Here is a 21,429-nt window from a genome sequence, read left to right as displayed (position 1 = left end):
CCAACTTCTAATGATGCCCTGCATTAGACTGCAGTAAGACTTGACAGTTTTCTCATCATTCAGTATGTTCACTTTTTAAAACAGGATTTAGTTCTACTAAATCTGCCTCATTTTAACCACAAGTCTTTGCTAGGAAATGTAGAGCTAAACCAAAGTAACACTGTAACCATGGAGGAGGGGCTGTGTCACACAAAGTCCACAGTGGGCCTGTGCGATCCCACATGGATTCATTTTGAGTGCATCCCCCCAGGGTAGTCATTGGTTATAGCTGTATGGTCTGAGGAGATCACAAAGTTACAAATGAACTCATTTTCCTTTAGCCACAGTGACAGCCAACTGTGGCTGTATGAAGTCATGAGGAATTTCTTTAGCACAAAAACGTCAGGCCACCTTAAATGAGAGAAGCTTCTTGTTTGTAAAGGTGAGGGATAAGCGGGAGTAGAAAAATGTCATTCACACTTTACTCATGAATATGTTGATGTATACTAATATGGTTTAAAAGTCAGCTGACAGGCCTGGTATAGGTGGCTCACACTTGTAATCCAAACACTTTGGGAGTCCAAGCCAGGAGGAATACTTGAGGCCAGGAGTTCAAGACTAGCCTGGGCAACATGGCAAAATACCATTTCTACCAAAAATTAAAAAAAAAAATTAGGCGTGGTGGCACACACCTGAGAGGCTGAGCCCAGGAATTTGAGGCTGCAGTGAGCTATGATCATGCAACTGCACTCAATCCTGGGAAACAGAGCAAGACCTTGTCTCAAAAAAAAAAAAAAGTTATCTGAAGTAATTTTAATTTTTTTATTTTGAAAATTTCATACATACCCGAGTATATTACATATGTATTATTTAAAGTATAATAATATGGATGTGTATGTACCTACCATTCAGCCTAACAGACACTATCAATAATTTTAAAATACCTGTGTGTCTCTCATTGACATTTCCCCCTCTCTCCCAGATATAAATATTATTTTGTTATTTACTTAGATTTACTTCTTTTCACTGCTGAAACCAGAATGGATTGTGATGTGTGAGAGAAAGAAACCTTTGTGTTAAGCCTCTAAAGTTTCAGAGTTATTTCTTATAGTCATAATAGAGAGATTAATAGCTTGAATTTAGGTGCTGCCTTAACAAAATACTAATATGTGTGGCATTAACTTAGCAGGTCTGCAGTGAGAGGCACAGAAACAATATGGGAGGTTGGAAGCCTGGGATCCCTGTTATGCCATAGCAGACCAAGTGCTTACTAAGACTGTAGGTCAAAGGAAGGATGTTGGGAAAACAATGAATAATAATGTGTTGATATGGTTTGGCTATGTCCCCACCCAAATCTCATCTTGAATTGTAGTTCCCATAATCCCCACATGTCTGGGAGGGACCTGGTGGGAGGTAATTGAATCATGGGGGAGGTTACTCCCATGCTGCTGTTCTCATGCTAATGAGTGAGTTCTCATAAGATCTGATGGTTTTATAAGGGGCGTTTCCCACTTTTGCTCGGCACTTTTCTTTCTTGCTGCCATGTGAAGAAGGACGTGTTTGCTTCCCCTTCTGCCATGATTTTAAGTTTTCAGAGGCCTCCCCAGCCATGCTGAACTGTGAGTCAATTAAACCTCTTTCCTTTATAAATTACCCAGTCTCAGGTATGTCTTTATTAGCAGCATGAGAATGGACTAATACATGTGTACTAAATGTTACTGGCTGCCTTTGGTAAGAGAGAATAAATTGGTGAACTTGCAATATAGCTAACTATATTCCCAAAAGGGAATAGAGAGAGTCTAGGAAAGAATCTAGAAATTTGGGGCATCGAAGGGCATTAAAGAGTTGGAAAGGCCAACTATTTCTAGATCCCAAAAAGAAAGAGATAAGGCTGAGAAAAGTCTTGAGCCACAAAAGGCCACTAATACTCAGCCTTGTGGCAAGGATCAGATTATGGATAGGTGTTAACTTCACATCACCTTAATCGATTAGTTAAATACCTGCATGGTAGCTGCCATTAGGCAGAGAGAGGTATGGGCCAAAGAAACAAATCATGCTCTGAAATTATATTATACATAGAACTGGCTACTATTTTGATGGAATTTATATACACTAGGACTAAAAAGCCTTTGAACTGTAAAATCGCCTTTAGACACCCAATTTTGTTCAAACAGAGTATGAGCTCTGAAAGCTATGCATCCCCAATAGAGGGCATAACCTCATCATCCACTTTGAATGTGGGCAAGAAGATGAAAAAGGAAGAAACTCCCATGGACTGGAGCCAGAGGCTACTGAGAAAAAATGGACAAGAACATTCCTCCCAAGAGCAGAGTCAGAGCCTAAGAAAGGAACCAACCCCATTCCCAGTGAAGAGGACTTTCACCATATCTTCCCAATGGGATTTTATATATGCTGTGGATGAGTGATGCTGTGCGTTCTTCCTCATCTGAGCAAAAGTTATTATGGGCATCCTTCCACGCTTGCACACTGACTGCTACATTCCACAGTTGTTTGGGCCCAGTAAGTATTTGCCTATCAGATTTTACAGTATTTGTACTAAGGCTTGAAAGAACAGCATCCTAGAAAGACATTGATGGAAATGCAAAAAGATTGTTTAGTTAAAAAAAAATCATTGTTTTAGTTATGTTCAGCAGACTTGAAAATATACCAAATTAGAATCAATTTTAAAATATTAATTGAGATTCAAGAACGTGATTCAGTGATGCAGCAGGCCAGGAGCCATCACCATCAATGAACAGCTGAATTTCTCTCTCATGTAGTTGCCAAGAAAGATATTATCTACTGAAGAAAACCTAAATACCTGTAAGTCTTACTAAAAATATTGTTTGATACAAGTGAGCATAGGCTGACTGCTTCAACCAGTAAAACCTAAATCTCAGTGTCTTAATACACACAGCAACATACAACAGGATTTCCTTTTCCCTTACATAAAAATCAAATGAGGATTAACAAAGTGAGAGGAATGGATGTGCTATATGAAGTGATTCGGGGACCCAATTTTCTTCTACCTTGTGGATCTGCTATCCCTGAGGCCTTGGAATTTGCTTTTAGATCCTCTATATCCACCCATAACACAATTTTTTTTTTTTTTTTTAAAAAGCACAAACAAGAAGGATCACCTGGGAGGTTTTAATGGGCTAGTCACAGAAACAACATGTATCACTTATGTCTAGGTTATATTGGCCTGAAGTTAGTCGCAGGGTCACACCTAGGTGCGCACAGTGTTTCACACCCCTATCTCTAAACACAGTAGCATACATACCACACACTACTAAACAGTGTTTCATGCATATATCACTAAGCAAAGAAGTATGTGTGCACCATCACACACCGGCAAACAAAGTGTTTAACACATACAAAATGTAGCCTAGTTCTGTGTCCCACAGAAAAAGAAAACAGTTTGGTGAGTGTATAGCAACAGTCTTTGCTACAGTCCACCAATTTGATCACCAAATAAATACCTTTTGCTCTTTCTTCCCAGAATATACTTACCTCCTCGCCAAGATAAGACAAAGCCCCATCCAGTCATTTTATCCAGTGCAAATTTCAGTGATTAAGGTGAGAAAAATATATTTAGGTGATAACATAAAAAAAAGTTACAGATGCATAGCAAAATGGATTTTTATATTAGATTTTAAATATTTTCTTTGCTTTTATTTTAATGCTTTATCCTTTACTTCTGGCTTTGAGAGTAACGAGAAAGATTTAGCTTCTTACTGTGAAGAAACAGAAAACTAGACAAAAATGTATGAAAAAAACTGCAGATATTGACATGTACCTTAAGACTATGACCCCTGAGAGGAATGAAGTGAGGCTATCCATCATTCTAGATTTCTACCTGCAGGTACAGACCTCAGAGCAGGGTAGGGGATCCCAAACAAAGCATGGTGGTTTCATGTAGTTGAGAAGACAGAGGCTGGAGTTCAGGGAGGCTGAAGTAGCTGAAGTTGTACAGCAGAGTACCAGAGAGCTAACATATGTAAAAACAGAATTCCAGAGATCTGCTTAGGAGCCCCTTGAGAGTTGGCTGGATATTAAGACATGTAAGCCTAGAGTAAAACTCTATGAGGTCAAGCAGAGTGCCACACAAGCCTGTGAGGCATCTGAGGTCCAACCAGCCAGAGTTGAGTGAACCAGCTGATCACTCACAGAATTTTCTAGCGATCCCACAATAGCTATGCCTTAGAAATGGTGCTAAACTCTCTGTGGGGCAAAGGTCACTCTATACTTACCCTGCTGACAAAGGCTTCAAAAGAAGAAACTGAGCAAGTAATTTAACTGCCTATAAGAATAAATCTATAACCAACAATGTGAAATCATCAATGCCTGGCATCTAATATAAAATTAGTAGATATTACAAGAAGCAGAAAATGAGACCTGAAACCAGGAGAAAAATAAGTCACCAGAAACAGACTGAGAAATGAAAAAGATACTGTAATTAGCAAATAAGTATGCTAAAAGTCATTATATGCCTATCCTATTATTTAAAGGAAAACATAAATACAGTGACAGAAGATATAAAAAAGGAACCAAAAAGAACAATATCAAGTGCTTTACAACAGGCTGTAATTAAAGTCCCAGGAGGACAGGAAAGGGCAGAAAAGTAATACCAAAATGGCCCCAAATTTTCCACATTTGATGAAAACGACAGACATAAGCTCATTGAACACCATGCAACATAAACACAAAACCACCCTAATAAAACTGATTTTGTTAGTTATTAGCTAATGGCAAAACGTTTTTGAAAGCTCATATTTACAGTCTATATGTATACAACCTATATGGTGTAATCAACATATATTTTAGGGAGTTATTTTTGTCTCATGTTTTGTTGTGTGATAAATGAGCAGGGAATTACAGAATCTTAGTATCAGAAGGCACACTGACAGCAACCAAATACACACCTCCACCACTGCAGGAATCCTTCGTATACTATTCCTGAGGAATGGTCACCTAATCTCTGCTTAAACAGTTTTAACGATGATAAACTTACGACTGTGTAGTTCTCCAGATAGTAATATTTTCTGTATTTCTGTAGCTGAGTTGGCAAATTGCCTTAATAAAGTTAAATGAACTCTATAAATTCAAGATTTTTCTAATTCAAAGTCAGATTAATTGAATGTTAACCTGTAAAAATAATGCCCTACTGTCAAATATATGATATGAGTGCTTTATTATTTTAAAGGTACTTTTTTATAACTCAATTATATGTAGTGATTTCAATACCAGTTTTTAATATTCTGGTATACTCTGCCCTTTTTAAATACCAAAATCCCAGCGCTGTTGTTACAATTTGGTTATTCTGATATTTAAAATCAACAATCTAAATTTTTTACATATTCAATTAGTATCTATAACTCAATTACTTAATTTATGAACAAAATTAATACAATATACATAGTATAGAAGTCTAGACAGGTCCTCATCTGTGCACACAGCAAAAAGCAATCAAATAGTGTTACTGATAAGCTTCTGCTGCAAGAATAATTCTTAGTCCCAAATAAGTAATTTCTTATCCAGTAGAATATGCAAATAATAGTACTAAAATTGATATAGGTAACTCTGCTTTGGAATCTCCTATACATGATAAAACTAATTAAGATGAAGAAAAGGTAGAAATAATTTATTTGAAATCAATACTATACAGCTCTTTATAAATTTTTTAAAAATCCAGCCCCAGTCAAAAATCAAAAGGTGTTTTATAAATATCTCTACAAGGTCATTAAGTAAAAAAATTGGATTATTTAAATTTAAATAAGTCAAAGGAAAATATTGGGAATTAGCATATAATGCTCTCATCATTATTGTTTTGACATCTTGGTTGGAAAATTCTCCCAGAAATAGCTATTTTCTATTCAACATAGTACTGGAAGTGCTAGCCAGAGCAATCAGACAAGAGAAAGAAAAAAAAAAAGGCATCTACATAGGAAAAGAATGCAAACTATCTCTCTTCAAGGATAATATGACCCTATACATAGATAACCCTATAGACTCTGCCAAAAGGGTCCTGGAATTGATAAACAACTTTGGTAAAGTTTCAGGATACAAAATCAATGTACAAAAAATCAGTAACATTTCTATACACCAATAACATTCAAGCTAAGAGCCAAATCGAGAATGCAATCCAATCTACAATAGCCACATACACAAAGACATACACAAAAACCCCTAGGAATACATCTAACCAAGGAGGTGAAAGATCTCTATAAGGAGAACTATAAAACACCGCCAAAAGAAATCAGATGACATAAACAAATGGAAAAGCATTCCATGTTCATGGGGTGGAAGAATCAAGATTGTTAAAATAGCCATACTGCCCAAAGCAATCTATAGATTCAATGCTATTCCTATCAAACTACTAACATCATTTTTCACAGAACTAGAAAAACTATTCTAAAATTCATGTGGAAGTAAAAAAGAGCCTGAATAGCCAGAGCAATCTTAATCAAAAAGGAAAAAGCCAGAGGCAACACATTACCAGACTTCAAACTATACTGTAAAGCTATAGTAATCAAAACAGCATGGTACTGGCACAAAAACAGACACATAGACCAATGGAACAGAATAAAGAACCCAGGAAAAAAAAGCCACATACCTACAGCCATCTGATCTTCAACAAAGTCAACAAAAATAGGCAATAAGGAAAGGACTCCCTATTCAACAAATGGTGCTGGAATAGCTGGCTAGCCATATACAGAAGGAAGAAACTGGACCCCTACCTTTCACCATATGCAAAAATTACCACAAGATGAATTAAAGATTTAAATGTAAGCCCTCAAACTATTAAGAATCCTAGAAGAAAACCTAGGAAACACTTTTTTTTTTTTTTTTTTGAGACAGGGTTTCATTCTGTTACCTAGCCTGAAGTATAGTGGCATGATTAGAGCTCACTGAGCCTTGACTTGCCAGGCTCAAGTGATCCTCCCACCTCAGCCTCCCATGCAGCTGAGACCATAGGCGTGCACCACCATGCCTGGCTAATTTTTTACTTTTTGTAGAGATGGCAATCTCACTATGTTGCCCAGGCTGGTCTCAAACTCCTCGGCTCAAGCAATCCTCATGCCTTAACCTTCCAAAGTGTTGGGATTACAGGCATGAACTACTAGGCCTGGCCCCTGGAAACACCATTCTGATTGTTGGCCTTGCGAAATAATTTATGACTAAGTCTCAAAAGCAATTGCAACCAAAACAAAAACTGACAAACGGGACCTAATTAAAGAGCTTATGCACAGCAAAAGAAACTAGCGACAGACTAAACAGAAAACCTACAGAATGGGAGAAAATATCCATGAACTATGCATCTGACAAAGGTCTAATATCCAGAATCTATAAGAAACTGAAACAACTCAGCAAGCAAAAAATAATCCCATTAAAAAAAATGGACAAAAGACATGAACAGACACTTATCAAAAGAAGACATATAAGTGGCCAACAAACCTGAAAAAAATGCTCTACATCACTAATCATCAGAGAAATGCAAATCAAAACCACAATAAGATACCACCTAACACCAGTCTGAATGGCTATTATTGAAAAGTCAAAAAGCAACAGATGCTGGTGAGGCTGTGGAGGAAAGGGAACACTTAGGCACTGTTGGTGGGAATGTGAATTAGTTCAGCCACTGTAGCAAGCAGTCTGAAGATTTCTTAAAGAACTTAAAGCTACCATTTGACCCAGCAATCTTATTACTGGGTATATATCCAAAAGAAAACAAACCTTTCTACTAAAAAGACAGATGCACTTGCATGCTCATCGCAGCACTATTCACAATAGTAAAGACACAGAATCAGCCTAGGTGCCCATCAACAGTGGATTGAATAAGGAAAATGTGCTACATATACACCAGTTGTTCCCAACCCTTTTGACACCAAGGACTGGTTTCATGGAAAACAATTTTTCCACAGACTGTATTGTGGGGAGGGGATGGTTTTGGGATGAAACTGTTCCACCTCAGATTAGTCATTAGTTAAACTCTCATCTGGCATTAGATTCTCATAAGGAGTATGCAACCTAGATCCTCCACATGCACAGTTCACAAGAGTTCGTGCTCCTATGAGGATTTAATGCTGCTGCTGATCTGACAGGAGGTGGAGTTCAGGTGGTAATGCTTGCTCACCTGCAGCTCACCTCCTGCTGGGCAGCCCAATTCCTAACAAGCCATGGATGGGTAACAGTCCACAGCCAGAGGCTGGGGACTCCTGATATACACCATGGAATACTACACAGTCATAAAATAAATGAAATCATGTCCTTTGTAACAATATGGATGCAGCTGGAGGCCATTTTCCTACGCAAATTAACACGGGAGCAGGAAACCAAATACTGCATGTTCTCGCTTACAAGTGATAGCCAAACACGGGGTACTCATGGACATAAAGATAGCAACAATAGACACTGGGGACCACTAGAGGGTGGAGGAAGAAAGGAGAGCAAACATTGACAAACAACTGTTGGCTACTATGCTCAGTCCCTGGGTGATGGGATTATTTGTGCCCCAAATCTCAGCATTACACAATATACCAGGTTAGCAAACCTGCACAGATACCCCCGAATCTAAAATAAAAATTGAAATAAATAACGATGAAGAAAAAGTAAAATCCTTTTCTCTCACTGTAAAAAAGTAAAAATAAAAAGACCAAGGTGAAGTCAGCTTGAGGAGAGTTGGAAGAAGTTTCATTCAGTTTGAGAGATGGAACCACACTAAACCAGCAGAGTGGGCCCCAATCTTTTCTGCATGACTTCCTGGGGGAGGCTTAAAGAAATACATGTGAGATCACAATGCTGGGGGTGGGGCACATGTCTGAAATGTCTGAGTATTTTACTTTAAGCTCTTCAGGTGAGTCTGACACACAGCCAAGGTTGAGGACCCATGTAAGCAGGCGGGCCAGAGTGCTTTTCATCCGAGGCACGTCCTGTTCTCTGGTCCAGCAACACCTGCAGCACTGAAACCCAATGTCTCCAAGCAGCTGACCTCTAAAGGGTCCAATTCTTCTTTTAAGAGGGGGCTGTTTGAAGCGATGTGAATAGAACGTGAATAAGGGCAGAGAAGGTACAAATATGCTAATAAGGCAGATATTCCAACCAGTTTATTGTATTTTTACACACACAAACACACACATATACACAAAAATAAATAAATAAATAAAGTAAGCTCTATACCCAGTAATAGCACTAGTGATGATGCATTTCTGTATTTTTAAGATCATATTTTTGAGAAAGATCAAATAATATTTCATTAACATTTATCTACTAATTAATATTTAAATGTTAATGTATATTTAACATTTTTTACAACAACGTTACTGAGATATAAATCACAAAACATATAATTAACCCACTTAAAGTATACAGTAGTTTTCATTATTTTCACAGAGTTGTGCAACTGTCACTGCAATCAATTCTAGAACATTTTCATCACCCGAAAAAGGAATCCTGTACCTATTAGCAGTCATTCTCCATTACCGACCCTTCCCCCAACCCTCAGCAACTATTGATCTGTTTTCTGTCTCTATGGATTTGCCTATTTTGGACATTTCATATAAATGGAATTATGCAATATATGGTCTTTTGTTATTCCATTATTTCACTTAGGATAATGTTTCCAAGGTTTACCCATGTTGTGGCATTTCATTCCTTTCTACTGCCAAATAATATCCATTGTTGGAATATACTACATTTTATTTACCCGATCATCAGCTGATGAACATTTGGGTAATTTCGACTTCTTGGCTATTTGAATAATGGTGCCACAAACCTTCCTGTACATGGTTTTACGTGGATACAGGTTTCCATTTTTCTTGGGCATATACCAAAGAGACTTGCTGTGTCATATAGTAACTCTATGTTTAACCTTTTGAGGAACTGACAGTTTTCCAAAGTGGCTGTAACACTTAACATCCCCACCAGCAACATATGAGGTTTCCAGGTTCTTCACACTCATGTGAATACTCATGATCTGTCTTTTTTATTATGGCAATATTTGTTTTTAAAAATGGTATGTCTTGATATTTTGTAATACATTTAGATACCTTAAATTTTTAAATATATATTGTTTTACTGATGGTTTTGCTTTATGAATTCTGAACTTTCCAATGAAAGAAAACAACTACTGAAGTCAATATATATTTGAGTATCAAAGACCCTAAACTGTCATTTTTGCTGTGGTTATTGCAACAAATAATTAGATTTTTTTTCTTTTTCTTTGAGACAGGATCTTACTCTGTTGCCGAGGCTGGAGTGCAGTGGCTCATTGCAGCCTCAACCTCCTGGCCTGGCTCAAGTGATCCTCCCACCTCAGCCTTCTGAGTACTAGGCTACAGGCACGTGTCACCACAACTGGTTAATTTTTGTATTTTTTGTAGAGATGGGGTTTTGCCATGTTGCTCAGGCTGGTCTGGAACTCCTGGGCTCAAGCAATTCACTCGCCTTACCCTCCCAAAGTGACAGGAGGTGTGAGCCACCATGTCCAGCCAGTAATTGCATTTTCTTTATGACAAAATTATTTTCAGAGCTTAGAACTGGATAAAACTTTTTCTCTACTTGTATATTCCTTCTACAAAGGAAAGCAGTCATTGCTTCTTTGCACTGACTGGTAGAAAGCTTAAAACTAAAACTTTTCTTGGTTGGAAATTCTTGCTAAATTTTAATTTTTATTTTCATCTTTTATCTTGTAGGTATTTTTTGATACCTCTATATTAGTAAAAGCTAATTCACATCCCTTCTAGTGGGAAAGAGACTATTAAGAAGTAACGAAATAAATATGTGGTAAGTACCCTTGATCTGCACAGCAATCTCAAGGCAGTAATTATAAAGGATAAAACTGAGGATATGAAAAGTTATTTACCAAAGTCAGAAGCTTATAAGTGGCAAAACTGGTATTAGAATACAGATCTTGGAGTCCCTCATTTCAGTTCTTTATACTCTCTCAACATTCCATTATTCTGTTTAATACAGACATTTTATGGTATCTGAAAAGTACCCCAAAGTAGCTCCTGAAGAACCAACACTTAAACGTAATACAGTCCCTGTGATAAGATGTTCAACTAATATTTTATCCCAGTGATTGAGATAACTTTAAATGTTCCTCAATAGTCCCCACAATAGCTTAGCTCTGTATGAAAGAAAAAAATGTGTTTATTTTTCATTGATAATTATAATTATTATAATAAGGATTTTTTTTTTTTTTTAGATAGAGCCTTGCTCTGTCTCCCAAGCAGGAGTGCAGTGGCATGATCTCAGTTTACTGCAACCTCTGCCTCCCGGGGTTCAAGTGATTCTCGTGCCTCAGCCTCCTGAGTAGCTGGGATTACAGGCATGCACAACCACTCCAGGCTAACCGTATTTTTTGTATTTTTAGGAGAGACAAGTTTTGCCATGTTGGCCAGGCTGGTCTCAAACTCCTGGACTCAAGTGATCTGCCTGCCTTGGCCTCCCAAAGTACTAGGATTACAGGTGTGAGCCACCACACCTGGCCTATAATTATTATTTAAATTATTAATTTTCTACTAATGCTGAGAAAGATGGTATAAGACATAAAAATCTAATGTTTGTCTAATGATATGGGTCAAGGCACCTAATATCAATAGTTAGCTAAAGAATAGGGGAAAATATTTATAAATAATTCCAACATAGAATAATTTATAGAAAGTTACTTTATATTTTTCCACATTACATTTTAAAGTAACTTAAAATATTTTTGCCTATATGAAATTTATATATTCTTCCTTAAAGAAAGAAAATAAACTTTTATGGAAGTAGTTACAGAAATGCACTTGGTATTCATTACTGGTGATACAGAATAGAATTTAGGTTTAGTGCCAGATACAGGGTGAGAACACCATTACCTGGAAACTATACTTACCTCTAGGTGATTTCTGTAAATTTGAAGTCCAATGATTTCACTTATTAAAGTGGACAAATAAGTTATATGTTCCGGACCTAGGTGACAGTTACAAAAACTATCTAAAAGACAAAAACAGTCTAACCATGAATGAGAGGATTCAATACATTTTATAAACGCCTCAAAAGAACTCTTTTCTTACCCTCATTCTATCTCCACATCTGGACTTGAGTATTGTGAACAATTGCAGTTTGATCTAAAGAATTAGTCCATCACTATGAATTACCACACGTCACAAAATGACTTAAATCACCAGTGTTAAGTAACTGGTAGGACCTTATGATTGAATAAATATTGGTTTTCTAGAATTGTAAAAACCTCAGAAAACGTATAGTTTTGCCTCAATCATTTTATAGGTGTGGGAAATAAACATGAGGTGAAGGGACTTGCCCAAGATCTCCTAAGTTCATGGCAGAGTGGAGACTACAAACAAGTTTATTTATGATCGAAGGTTGTTCTACGATACCATAATATTTCAAGTCAAAACTTAAAATGGACTTGATTTTGGCTTTGTTTAAACCTGCAATTTAAAAAACTGAGCAAGATCCAGCCCAAAATGGCAAAAAGGTTTTATGAATACACACTTTTTGCTAACAGTCAACTAGAAACCAAATAGAATAGCAATGTTACTATGAGAGCAGATCATGGGTATATTATTAAAAGCAAGTGTAATGATGCTAGCCTTCAGATTCCCTAGGATATTTTAAAACTCTCAAGCACTTCTATTACATAGTTTAGGGTCACTGGAGAAAATTACTTTTATGCAGACAAAGGAACACACATCTGGAAAAGGAGCTAAAGAAAAATTGGGCAGTTCTTATCTATTTTATTCCCTGAAGAAATGTGCTGACCATTAACTTCATAAGTTGAATATTATAAATGAAAAAAAAAGGAAGAAATAGAAATCCACCCAGTTCTGGAATCATGGATGGAGTTCTGGAAGATGGTTTGATCTTGTAATCTTTTTTACTGGTCCTCTCTTGGCACTCACTGTCTTCTGCTTAGTTGGATTATATCTTCCACTGAAATAAATAAGTGTTAATCATAATTTTTCAGTCACCATTATGTACAATAAAAACATTATAGGCCACACAGGGAGAAATGTATATTGCACCTTGTTCGCCCCCATAGACCTTCACATGGAAACCTTCCTGTGAATAGTTTCTGCTTACAGTGCAAATCTTAGGCAGCTTTCTGTTATAGCACATCATCTCCACAGCTACAGAGGCATACAGCTTAAGGGCAGATAATTCAAAGGCTGGAAGCAGCATGTCAGGTGCCCTAATGTGGAAAGTTCTGTCTAATGAGGGATAAGACAGATCCATGAATTCCTTTTCTTAGATTTCCATGCGATCCTTTTACCATGAATGACTTATGTGGCATTAAAAAGCCAACCTTCCTTACACTCTGACTTGAGAGAGTAAAAGGCCACTTCAATTTCCTAAAAACTTTCTTAGGGGGTGATGGCAGCAAAATGACAGAGTAAGAACTTGTCATTTTCTCCTCATTAAAATGAAGGATAAAATTCTCTCCTCCATAAAAGTGATGACAAATTGGCAAATATGGTTAGAAGCAACTTTATCACAACCCTGGAAATTAACTAAAGTGTTGCAACAATCCTGGAGAATTTGTAAAATAACAACAGCAACAAATGGCTGAAACTTCAAACACTGAGCTTTGTAGCATTTTAACTTGCCCTATGCCTATCCCCTGCTCCCCTGGCTCTCATCCCCAGCTCCATGGTAGCCTTGAAAACCAACAGCACACAATTGCAGTGAAAACTCAGTAGCCTGGCGGATACCATAAGAGGCAGAATAGGGTTGGAGCTCCTTTAACACCTATTTCATTCCAAGAGGAATTTCATTATTTAAACAGTCTGGTGATTACTTGAAAGACCACTTACAAAGCTATCTTTATTTGACCTGACATGGAGATGGTCCAGTGTAAATAGCCTTTTCCCTAGGGGCATTTACTGGAACAATAAGAAACCATTGTTTAATTTCAGAGCTGCCAGAGTTAGCAGATAACAATTGAGGCAAAAAGTAGGCTAACCAGGAAGCTTAAAAGGAAAAGCTGAGAGGCCAGGCTGAGTGGCTGTCACCTGTAATCCCAGCACTTTGGGAGGCTAAGGGAGGCAGGTGGATGACTTGAGGCCAGGAGTTTGAGACCAGCCTGGCCAGTATGATGAAACCCCACTTGTACTAAGAATACAAAAAAAGAAAAAAAAAATTAGCCAGGCGTGGTGCTGCATGCCTATAATCTCAGCTAGTTGGGAGGCTGAGACATGAGAATCACTTGAGCCTGAGGCAGAGGTTGCAGTGAGCTGAGATCAGCCTAGGCAACAGAGTGAGACTCTGTCTCTAAAAAAAAAGGAAAAGCTGAGAAATGAGTGTTAATAAGCTCCATTATATTTCTTGGAATCTAGAAGCCCATACACATGTGTAACTGTGGGTATGCATAGGACTGGGTGCATACTCAGGAAAGGCCTGAAAAGGCCCTAAGCTCTTGCCTCTGGCTCACCTTGAGGCTCTGCACAAGCAGGAAGTAAAGAATAAGGTAGAGTTGTAATTTGCCTGGCCGACTGTTGAAGGCATGCTCCAACACACACACAGAGCCCATCAGCAAAGGCTAGGAGATTTATTGATGATAGGCATTTAAATAAATCTGTTCAATCATTAGCTGACCCCTAAGCTAACTCAGCAGAGACTTCAGTGTCTACCCCAACAAAGGATACAGATTTTACATAATTATTTTAGAAAAGTCACTAAACAAGCAGCTGCAAAAACAGTGACAACAACAAACCCTGGGGAGGAAAAAGAAACTAATATACAGAGTGGCCATGTTATATTTTTTAAAACATCCAGTTTTCAAAAAAAAATTACAATATATGAGAAGAGACAAGAAAACATGGCTCTTATACAAGAAAATAAGCAACTAATAAACATTTTCTCTGAGGAAGTCCAGATATTAGACTTAATAGACAAAGACTTTAAATCTACTATTTTAAATATGTTTAAAGAACTAAAGGAAAGCATATCTATAGAGGAAATTATGAGAATGATGCCTCACCAAATCAAGAATACTAATAAGAGATAGAAATTATCTAAAAAGAACCAAATAGGCATTCTGGAGTTGAAAAAGAAAATAACTGCAATGAAGAATTCACCAGAAGAGCTCAACAGCAGATTGGAGCAGACACAAGAGTCAGTGAAGTTAAAGATTTGTCAATTAAGATCGTCTGGTTTGAGCAACAGATAACAAAGAATAAAGTGAAGGAAATTAAAATATTTTCCCCAAAATATATTTCTTTGACATATTTTAAAATGTCAGTCTCTTGGCCAGCAGGCAGAAATGGCCTTACAAAGCTGTCTTAAGTGGGGAAAGTTTGCATTAATGTGGAGAATCTCCACTAATGCAGCTGTGCCACCTCCCCTTTCTATGCTTTTCCCCAGATGTAGGAGAGATTGAAAGTCTGACACATTTAAAAGTCTGAGAAGAAACATTTACCGTCTATTCTCTCTGAGGGTGGCTTCACCTACATAAAAAGTCCACCTTTGTTCACCAAACCTTTTCTCCCTGCCCCCAAAACCTTTTTTAAAATCAGAATCTAAGCCCCCACTCTTTCTGTAACCTCAAAATGGTATATAAGTTTCTATAACTCATTGGAAAGTTGGGTCTTCATTCTGAAGACTCCCATGTATACATATTAAATAAATTTGTGTGCCTTTTCTCCTATTAATAAATCTGATTCATGTCTGTGATTTTTAGCAAACTTTAGGGGCCAAGAGCCTATGGCTCCCACTAAAGAAAACTGAACAGTCTCAGAGACCTGTAAAACACTATCAACTATACCAACATATGTATAATGAGTATCCCAGAAGGAGAGGGAAAAGAGAAAAGGACAGATAGAATATTTGAAAAATAATAGCTAAAAATTTCCCAAATTTCATCAAAAATATTGATTTACAAATTTAAGAAGCCTAATAAATTCCAAGATGAATATCCAGACACATCATAATTAAACTATCAAAAGCCAACACAAAGAGGGAATCTTGAAAGCAGCTAGAATGAAGCAACTCAGTCTGCATAAGAGATCTTCAATAGGAGTAACAACTGATTTCTCCTCAGAAACTATGAAGGCCTGAAGACAGTGAGATGAAATATTCAAAGTGCTATAAGGAAAAAGACTTTCAACTAAGAATTCTATATGCAACAACACTATCCTTCTAAAATAAAAGAAAAATTAAACATTTCCAGATAAGCAAAAACAGAAGGAATTAATCATCAGCAAACCTGCCCTATAAAAAAATAGTAGAGACTTTTGTGTTGAAATAAAAGGACATTTGATAGTAGTGTAAATTCACATGAAGAAATAAAGAAAACTGGCAAAGGTAACTACATAGGTAAACATAAAAATAGGATAAATGTGGTTTTTGTTTGTAATTCTTCTTTTTAAATCTCCTAACTGACTAAGAAAATAACTGCATGAGCAATAATTGTAAATCTGTTGATGGAAACAAAATGTATAAAGTTGTAATTTGTATGACAATAACAGCACAAAGTAAGGTGGAGGGAATGGAGCTACATAGGAAAGAACTTTTGGCACACTATTGAAATTAAGTTGTTTTGAACCTAAAGTAGATTGTTATAAATTAATATCTTAATTGTAATTCCCAGGCAACCACTGAGACCAAGACCAGATGGCTTCACTGGTAAATTCTACCAAACATTAAATCATACATATATAAAACCAATTCTTCACACACACTTCATAAAAATGAAATAGGAGAGAACACCTTCCAACTTATTTTATGAGGCAAATATTACTCTTATTTTCTTGTTTCTGCTTATTTGGGGTTTAGTTTGCTCTTCTTTTTCAAGTTTCTTAAGGTAAAAGATTTGATTTTTTATTTGAAATGACTTCTTTAAAAATATATTTACAGCTATAAATTTCTCTCTAAGCACTAAACCTGATAAAGAAAATCTATGAACAAAATTTACAGCTAACATTATATTTAATGTAAAAACCAAAAGCTTTCTCTCTAAGATAAGGAACAAGTTAAGGATGTTCACTATTACCACTTCTATTCAACATTGTATAGGAGGTTCTAGCCAGGGCAATTAGGCAAGAAAAATAGATAAAAGGCATCCAAATTAGAAGAAAAAAAAAAGAAGTAAAACAATCTCTATTTAGGTGACATGTTCTTATATATAGAAAATACTAAGGCATACACATACACATACAGACACAGACACATACATGCATTTATGAGATCTAATAAGTTCCTCAGGGTTTCTGGATTTAAGATCAATATGCAAAAATCAACTGTATTTCTAGACACCAGCAATATACCATCCTAAAATGAAACTTGAAACTTAATTCTGTTTCAAACTGCATCAAAAAGAATACAGTATTAGGAATAAATTTAGCCAAAGAATTGCAAGATTTGTACACTAAAATCTATAAAATATCTGTGAAAGAAATTAAAGAAGATCTAAATGAACAGAAAGAAATTCATGTTCTTGGATTAGAAGACTTAATAGTTAAGATGGCAATACTACCCAAAGTGATCTACAGATTCAACATACTCTCTCCATCAAAACACCAGCTATATTTTGTGAAGAAATTGACAAGTGGATCCTAAATCCACATGGAAATAAAAGGGACTCTGAACAACCAAAACAATCTTGAAAAAGAACAATAAAATTGGAGTACTCACACTTCTTGATTTTAAACTCACTAAAAAGTTAGTCATCCAGACAGTATGGTATTGGCATAAGGATACGGTTATAGATCAATGAAATACAACTGGGAGTCTAAGAGTAAACCCATATGTTATGGTCAATTGTTTTTTTACAAGAGTGCCAAGAGCATTTAATTGGCAAAGGATAGTGTCTTCAACCTATGGTGCTAGGACAACTGAATAAATACAGGCAAAAGAGTGAAATTGGACGCCTACCTCACATCATATACAAAAATGAACTCAAAATGGGTGAAAAGGGAGCTAAACTATAAAACTCTTAGAAGAAAACATAGGTTAGGCAATGACTTCTTATGTATGACACCTAACACACAAGCAAGCAAGAAAAAGTAGATGATGGTCTTTATCAAAATTGAGAACTTTTGTGTTTCTAAAGATATCATCAAGAAAATAAAAAGACCATCCATAGAATGGGAAAAAAATTGTAAATCTTTTATCTGATAAGGTCTCATACTCAGAATATAAAATGCTCTCAATGCAACATAATAGAGACAAACAAACCAATTGAATAATAGGCAAAGGACTTGAATAGACATTTCTCCAAAGAAGATACAGTTTTCCCTCTACATCCAAGGGTGACTGGTTCCAGGACCCCCATGGATACCAAAATTCACGGATGCTCAAGTCCCTTACATAAAATGGTGTCATATTTCCATATAATGTACATACATAATCCAGTATACTTTAAATCATCTCTAGATTACTTATACATAACACAAAAGTAAATGCTACATAAACAGATGTTATACTTTATTGGATTTTAAAAAATTATTTATTATTATTGTATTATTATTATTATTATTTTTGATCCACAGTTGGTTGAATTCATGGATGCAGAATTCGTGGATATGGAAGGCTATCTGTATAGAAATGGCCAACAAGTACAAGAAAAGATGTTCAACGTCATTAGTCACTAAGAAAGTGCAAATCAAAACCACAGTAAGGTATCACTTCACATCCATTATGATGGTTAATTTTTTTTTTAATAAAGGACAATATGTGTTGACAAGGATGTGGAGAAATTGGAACCCTGATACACAGCTAATGAGAATATAAAATGGTACAGCCACTATAGAAAATAGCTTGGCAGTTCCTCAAAAAGATAAACAAAATGGAATTAACCCAGCAATTCCACTTCTAGGCATGCACCAAAGAGAATTAAAAACATTTACACACAAAACTTGTACAGAGATGTTCATAGTAGCATTATTCATAATAGCGAAGAGGTGTAAATGTGTAAATGTTCATCAGCTGATGATTTGGTAAATAAAATGTGGCATATCCAAAAACTGGAATATTACTCTGCCACAGAAAGGAATAAAGAATTCGTATATGTTCCAACATGGATGAACCTTGAAAATGTTATATTAAGCAGCAGAAGTTAAACACCCAAGTTCACATATTGTATGCTCCCATTTACAGTTGGAAATGTGTCACATAATATTTCGGTCAGCAATGGACTGCACATATGACAGTATTCCTGTAAGATTATAATACTGTGTTTGTACTGTACCTTTTCTATGTTTAGATACACAAATACTTACCTTTCTGTTACAATTGTTGGAGTGTTCCCTACAGTAATATGCTGTACAGGTTTGTAACTTAGGAGCAAGAGGCTATACCATATAGCTAGGGGTGTAGTAGGCTCTACCATCTAGGTTTTTGTAAGCACACTCTATGATGTTTGCACAATGACAAAATTGCCTTATGACACACTTCTCACAACATGTCCCCATCATTAAGGGACACATGACTGACCGTATATGAAATAACAAGACCAGAGAAAACCACAAAGATAGAAAGCAGATTAGTAATTGCCAGGAGTTTAGTGGAAGGGGGTTTGGGAACTAACTGCTCATTCATATAGGCTTTCTTTCTGAGGTGATGAAAATGTTCTGGAATCAGTTAGCGGTGATGCTTGCATGACCCCATGAACATACGAAAAATCATTGAGTTGTACACTTTACTTTATTATTTTTATTTAAAAAATTTTTTTAAATGGGGTCTGGCTCTGTTGCCCAAGCTGCAATGCGGTGGCACGAACATAGCTCACTGCAGACTTCAACTCCTGGGCTCAAGTGATTGTCCTGACTTGGCCTTCCAAAGTGCTAAGGACACAGAGTTTTAGGCTAAAAGGATAATTTTTTTGGCATGTGAATAATATCTCAATTAAAAAAATTTTCTAAATGTGCTTTGGGAATAATCCATTTCCTGTTAAAATTTTATTTAGTTTATTAATCATGTCTAAAAATGATTTCTTCTGGTGAAATATGGAATTAACCACAATCATTCAATTATTATGTCTAATTAATATAGCTCATTATAGATATGTATTATTTATAGTACTAAATGATTTTCTATTACATTAAGGATGTTTTGAGTAGCTTCCAAAATATGGCCCATTTCTAAAAGATCTAACTAACATGATGACACAAATGTCTGAATAATAACTGACTAATGACACTAATGATGAAGCTGAGGTACTTCACTGGTAAAAGATATTTAATCTCCTAGATGTCTTTTAGAGCAGTGTTTTCCAAACTGCAGAATGCAACTCATTAGTGGATTGATTTACTGAATTACAATAGCAATATAAAAATAACAGAAAAGGAAACAGAACAGAAGAGGAAAAAGAACATATATTAATAAAAAGAACAGAAAAGGGGCCAGGTGTGGTGATTCATGCCTATAATCCCAGCACTTTAGGAGGCCAAGGTGGGAGATTGCTTGAGCCCAGGAGATTAACACCAGCCTGAAAAACATGGCAAGACCCTGTCTATATTCTCTACAGAAAATCAAAAAATTAGCTGGACATGGTGGCTCATGCCTACAGTCCTAGCTACTCAGGCGGCTGAGGCAGGGGGATCTCTTGAGCCTGGGAGTTTAGGGTTACAGTGAGCAATCATTGTACCACTGCACTCTAGCTGGGGCAACAGCACAAAACCTGTCTCTTTAAAAAAAAGAAAAAAAAAAAAACAGAAAAAGAAATATCAACATGCATCACACATAGTAAGAGAAAATATTCTTTCATAAATTGTAAAATATATAAATATATGTGTGGGTATAGGGATCACAACATGGTGTCAGTCATGGTCAACAAAGTTTGGAAACCATTCTATGCTCCTGAGCATTATGGTTTTTAAATAAATAATAGTGGCTAAGCCTCCAGCAAGTTTATGTTATTAATAGCAAAACAGTCACGTGCAGTTCCAAATTACTGTCATATGTATTTTTCTGTCCTCCCAAATCAATACATTGTTACTCTGCTGATTCTTTATATTCAATAAAGCACTATAGTAATGATAATAGTTAATGTTTATTGAGTTAGGGATTTTTTTAAATAATCTCTAATTCTCATACCAATCATTCATTTTGGGTTTCATCTCTTCATCTTATGGGGGAGAAAATGGAATCTGAGAGTGGTTACTTATATAAAGCCACGTTAAATAATAAGAAATGGAGGCAAAAACTGATTGGTCTATCTGCTCCAAAGTCAGTGCCAATTTTCATTTACACTTGTCCCCCCTTTATCCATGGTTTTACTTTCCACAGTTTCAGTTACCTGTGGTCAGCCACGGTCCGAAAATAGGTGATTACAGTACAATAAGCTATTGTAGAGACACCACATTCATATAACTTTTATTACAGTATGCTGTTATAATTAAGTTGTATTATTAGTTACTGCTAATCTCTTCCTATGCCTAATTTGTAAATTTAATTTTATCATAGATATCTATGTATGTAAAAAAAACTTAGCATACACAGAGT

General features: G+C 36.2%; 2 protein-coding genes across 3 annotated transcripts in view; both read right to left on the bottom strand.

Moving 5' to 3' along the window:
* The window catches only part of SOHLH2 (spermatogenesis and oogenesis specific basic helix-loop-helix 2), an 86,746-nt gene that overhangs the window by 50,049 nt on the left and 15,268 nt on the right, over positions 1–21,429 (bottom strand). The gene's annotated exons all lie outside the window — the stretch shown is intronic.
* CCDC169 (coiled-coil domain containing 169) overlaps positions 12,706–21,429 on the bottom strand; it is a 70,685-nt gene continuing 61,961 nt past the window's right edge. The window contains exon 8 of the mRNA XM_058438158.1: positions 12,706–12,921. Coding sequence (XP_058294141.1) covers positions 12,822–12,921 — 100 coding nt within the window. The 3' untranslated portion in view covers positions 12,706–12,821. The remainder of the gene's footprint in view (positions 12,922–21,429) is intronic.

The sequence above is a fragment of the Hylobates moloch genome, unplaced genomic scaffold (assembly GCF_009828535.3).
Source record: "Hylobates moloch isolate HMO894 unplaced genomic scaffold, HMol_V3 SCAFFOLD_4, whole genome shotgun sequence".
NCBI lineage: Eukaryota > Metazoa > Chordata > Mammalia > Primates > Hylobatidae > Hylobates > Hylobates moloch.
This window is presented reverse-complemented; position numbering and strand designations above follow the sequence as displayed.